The sequence below is a fragment of the Coffea eugenioides genome, chromosome 6, assembly GCF_003713205.1.
Source record: "Coffea eugenioides isolate CCC68of chromosome 6, Ceug_1.0, whole genome shotgun sequence".
Lineage (NCBI taxonomy): Eukaryota > Viridiplantae > Streptophyta > Magnoliopsida > Gentianales > Rubiaceae > Coffea > Coffea eugenioides.
Genome location: NC_040040.1, coordinates 35,124,649 through 35,129,617, shown reverse-complemented (window position 1 = coordinate 35,129,617; position 4,969 = coordinate 35,124,649). Strand labels below are relative to the sequence as shown.

At 37.6% G+C, this 4,969-nt stretch overlaps 1 protein-coding gene across 1 annotated transcript; it reads left to right on the top strand.

The window, feature by feature from the left end:
• The first annotated feature begins 5 nt into the window (after window positions 1–5).
• On the top strand, window positions 6–4,554 carry LOC113774108 (protein transport protein Sec24-like At3g07100). Its single transcript, XM_027318672.1, has 9 exons — window positions 6–20; window positions 109–340; window positions 855–1,004; window positions 1,131–1,287; window positions 1,812–1,939; window positions 2,021–2,343; window positions 2,434–2,619; window positions 3,258–3,498; window positions 3,918–4,554. Exons 1-8 carry the CDS (start codon window positions 6–8, stop codon window positions 3,489–3,491), a joined length of 1,425 nt encoding a protein of 474 aa, XP_027174473.1. The 3' UTR covers window positions 3,492–3,498; window positions 3,918–4,554.
• The last annotated feature ends 415 nt before the right edge of the window (window positions 4,555–4,969 follow it).

Genomic DNA, 4,969 nt, shown 5'->3' with positions numbered 1-4,969 from the left:
CTCCGATGTGGGCCTTTGTGGTTCATTTTGGATATTGTTGGTTCATATTTTTAAATTTGTTTGTCAAAAATGCAGTTGTTATAAAACAATTTTACTTTCTATTGCCAGAGTCAACTTGGTGGCAAATTGTTGATTTTTCAAAACACGTTGCCATCGCTAGGTGCTGGCCGCCTGAGGCTTCGTGGAGATGATGCACGTGTTTATGGGACCGAGAAAGAGTATACATTAAGAGTTCCAGAAGATCCATTTTATAAACAGATGGCTGCTGATTTCTCGAAGTTTCAGATAGCAGTAAATATATATGCATTCAGCGATAAGTATACCGACATAGCCACCTTAGGTATGCTTTTATTCTAAGTTTTACTGGATGAATGTAGTAAGAGATCTCTTAGTTGATTTTATCACTTGACAATGCTTTATTAAGGCTAATGGTCTGTGCAGTCCATTAATAGCTGCATACACTCACCTTTCTGTTTTTATTATGTGAAAAGACCCAAAAAATCTGTATTTGTAGGTGGTATGAGAACTTTTGGTTTTAGAGCTCATGCACTCATGCATATTTTAATGTTTTCACATGATAAAAAACAAGAAGGGGAGTAGATTAAGTAAAAAGTGGAGCGCATAGATCCTTACCCTTTATCAATTGCATTTTTTGGCATACAGTGCACGTTGATGGCTTTGCCACTTTCTCTTTGCTGAACTTATGAGTATAGTTTGATTCAATAATTTCTCTAGCATCTTGGACTACAAACATTTGGTACAGGTTTGATCATTGTCGTGATAACTGTTAGTAAGATTTCAATCCATTTTCTGTTAAATAAGATTTCAATCCATTTTCTTCTGATCTGTTGTAGGAACTCTGGCAAAATATACTGGTGGACAGGTATACTACTATCCAAATTTTGTTGCTTCTATTCACAAAGATAAACTAAGACACGAGTTAGGTAGAGATCTTACAAGAGAGACTGCGTGGGAAGCTGTTATGCGCATACGATGTGGGAGAGGTCAGTTGTCCTCATTATTTGATAAGTGATATAATATCATTTCTCCAACTTCTGTTTGACTTTTCTGGCTACTCTTGCATGGGTTGCTTCATTGGTACTGGCAATTAATCTCACTTTCATTTATAGGTGTGCGTTTTACTTCTTACCATGGGAACTTTATGCTGCGATCTACTGATCTTATGGCACTTCCAGTTCTTGACTGTGACAAAGCATATGCAATGCAGTTATGCCTCGAAGAAACACTGCTGACAACAGATACGGTGTATTTCCAAGTTGCTTTATTGTATCCTTTGTCCTGGAAAATGAGTTTTGCTGTGCTTCTGCAGGCTTGTGTCTATGAGCTCAGTCATGTTTGATTTTGGAATTGAGTGATGGATAGCAAAATAGTTTTTGTGTGTTTATATATTTATATATCTAATATCTGTATATCTATGAATAGATATGCATGTATATAGACACACACAACAACCACCCAGACACATATCTTAGAACCATCCTAAAGGCAGTATATATATGCTGTAATCCCATTGTTCTAAAGAAACCTGTATTAATCAGGTTTTTGCTGGAGTCTCCATTTTCTCTGTCCCTTTTTCTTTATAAAGTGATTTTTTTCCCCTCCATGTTCATCTTCAGGTCTCTACATCTTGATTTTGTCAAGGATCTCTGTGCATTCTGTCATGATCAACTTGCTTGTTCCATGGTTTCTAGGTCATAGTGGAAGTTCATTTTGTTTATTTGGTTGCGACCTTAGGCGGCTTGCATTTGATGACTGTTGAAGGCAGTCTAGTATTTCTTAACCATTTTTAGGTATACATCATCTTCCGGAGAAAGGCGTATCAGGGTCCACAATGCTGCAGCTCCAGTTGTTGCTGATGTAGGGGAATTGTATCGCGTGGCTGATATTGGTGCCGTAGTATCTTTGCTTTCGAGGCTTGGTAACTGGTTCTCTTCCCTCTTGGTTTCTCCTGTTGTTTAGGTCTGTTCTTGATGGTCCTCGTATAAACCTTATTTTACAGCATTTGAGAAGTCATTGTCCTACAAATTGGAAGACGCTCGAACTTCTGTTCAACATAGGATTGTCAAGGCCCTTAGAGAATATAGAAACCTTCATGCTGTCCAGCATCGGTTGGGAGGCAGGATGATATACCCTGAATCTTTGAAGTTATTGGCTCTATATGGTTTAGCATTGTGTAAATCAACACCTCTTCGTGGTGGATACGCTGACACACAGCTTGATGAACGCTGCGCTGCTGGATATACCATGATGGCTTTGCCAGTTAAAAAATTGTTGAAACTTCTGTATCCAAATCTGATTTGGCTAGATGAGTATCTCTTGAAGGTAAGCAGTGCTATTTTAGTGTGAACTCCTGCTATTAGTGTTTTTAATTGTTTTGGTCCTTGTATCATATTTTTTTTAACCTATTTTCAGGCATCTTTTGCCGATGAATCAGAGAACATTTGGAAGAGACTTCCACTTTCTGCAGAGAGCCTAGACTCAAGGGGAATTTATATTTATGATGATGGTTTTAGATTTGTTTTATGGTTTGGCAGAGTGCTATCACCTGATATAGCTAGGAGTGTACTTGGTGAAGATTATGCTGTAGACTATTCAAGGGTATGTATTGTTTCTTCTTATTTCTTTTTTAGCCAGGATTTTCTTTTCTTTCATGTCCTAAATTTAAGAGCACATTTTCTTTCTTTTATTTTTCATTGTTATCACGATAGTTATGCAGCTTGATTTTTGGGTATGGTGATGCCAATATGGTGTTTAGAAGTTACAATAATCTTTATTTGTTTAAGTAGAAGATTATGTTTCTAAGCTATAAAAAGTTTGCTAAGTTTACCATGTCTAAGGAATAGGTTTTTTATCAGTATCGTGGAAATTTAACTGTGCGGATGTTCCTTGTTTTCTGTGTGCTGTTGACATTAATGACAATTTGTTCTAAGCCAAAATTTTCTTGGACATGAAGCAAAGCATGTGATTCAAATAGCCAAAAGATAAAAGATAAATTAAGAGCTTTCAAAAGGATCTGTAAAGTTGAATAGTTGTCTGAGCAAACATTTACTTCTGACAAAGTTGTAGCCCGTAGGAAACTGGGATCTCAGGCCACAACCACCAACAAATTGCAGTCTGTTGCAATTTAACTTTCAAAATGTGTTTAAGCACTACAAAGTGTGTTCTCAGTGCTTGTGCCTTTTTCATGGCTCTGATCCCCCCTGAATTTGCTGCTCTTCTTGTTTTGTGAGAACCAGGTTTGCCTTACTGAGCAAGACAATGAAATGTCAAGAAGGCTGATGAGGATAATTAAGAAGTACAGGGAAAGTGACCCATCATATTATCAACTCTGTCACCTTGTATGGCAAGGTGAACAACCAAGAGAAGGTCTCTACCTGCTTGCTAATCTAGTTGAGGACCAGGTCGGGGGTACAAATAGCTATGCTGATTGGTTGTTGCAATTGCATCGGCAAGTTCAACAAAATGCATAATTTACAGGTAAATTAATCAAGGACGTTCTTGGGCTATTCGGTTATGCAGGTGATAAATTGATATTTTTATTTGCTTTGCCCCCAACCCTAACAAATTTTGAATCTCTGGAAAAGATAAAAATACTAAAGATGAGCGTTCAGTGCTAGTAGATCTAGTACGGATGACCTTTCTTATTTACCCGACCTCTCTCTGCCGCCTGAAAAGAAATAAGTGAAATGGGGTAAAGAAGAATATCATTTCGAACTGTTGTTGTGTCCTGGAGGTATAAATATTCGAGTGGAAGTTACTGAACCTCTCCATCACAGGGATTGACATAGTTACTTGTCTCAGTGATCCTATTTTAATTTCACCATGTAGGTGCTGCATATTCCTTTTGCTATTTTTGTACATTTGTTGATATTTGCTGCGTTATCCAATCTTCTCAGGGGCTCTTATTCATCTGTACGAGTTTTCCACACATCCAGGGATGGTTAAGGCCCATCTCTTTACTTGGGCCGAAAAACAGCTGCCTGTCATGTATTAGATCGTCGAGTTCATACCAACTAATTTGTTGTGTCAATGAGAGCTGTATCTTCACTTGCGTATTTTTCTTGTGTTCATTATCAAAGTGTTCTTCGTTTCTTTTAGCATGGGCTCATTGCTTGAAAGTTTCAAGATCTCTCTGGCGGAGTATTTCTTTCATGTTTCTGGGGAATGAAGATAGTTATGACACCATGATATTACCCCTTTTTGGTTATCCTTGAACAGTGCTGGCGAAAATGAGACCAGGCTTCCAGCCTAAAATCTTAATGTATGTGACCTTATTAATTTTTGCGACCTTTTAGTTTTCTTATAATAAACTGGTGTAGTTCATTAGTTGATTTTCCTCTTCATTCTTTTGCCTGGAGAAGGCAGCTAGTTTGTGAGGACATTATTCTTTTTTTTGGGTTTTCTTTTTGTATTTAATCGTAGCTGCTCAATGCAGATTTTGTATATACCACTTTTGCATCCTGGAAGGGGCGTGATCCCGTTCTGACATTGCAGTTTCGATTATCTAAACTGTTTTTCGAGTGTTAATGAGAAGTTATTTGTTGAATGGGCATAAACAGAATAGTTTCCTTTGCTATTTTATGAATAAAAAGAAAAAAATGAAAATGATTTAGAAAGAAATAAAAAAAATCCCCTACTTTTAGGACCTGAAACAATGGAAAATGAAGGAGAGGAAAAAAAAAAAGAAAATCGGTCAGATGCCTAAGGTATGGGGCATACATGTTTTGATTTGGTTTTGAAGGGCGAAGCAATTTTCCAGTGCAATGGATTCAAAATTTTTGTGCAATATGTTGCCCATTCTATTTTCCTGTCGTTAGCTGGAACAGTCTGCGATCAACCACCGAATCGGCCCATGGATGTGATATGCGGGCCCTGTCAATATTCTTGCAATTAGTTCGTTTGTATAGCTGGATTTCTTTGTTTCCATTGCCGTCTCACCTTCAAACCT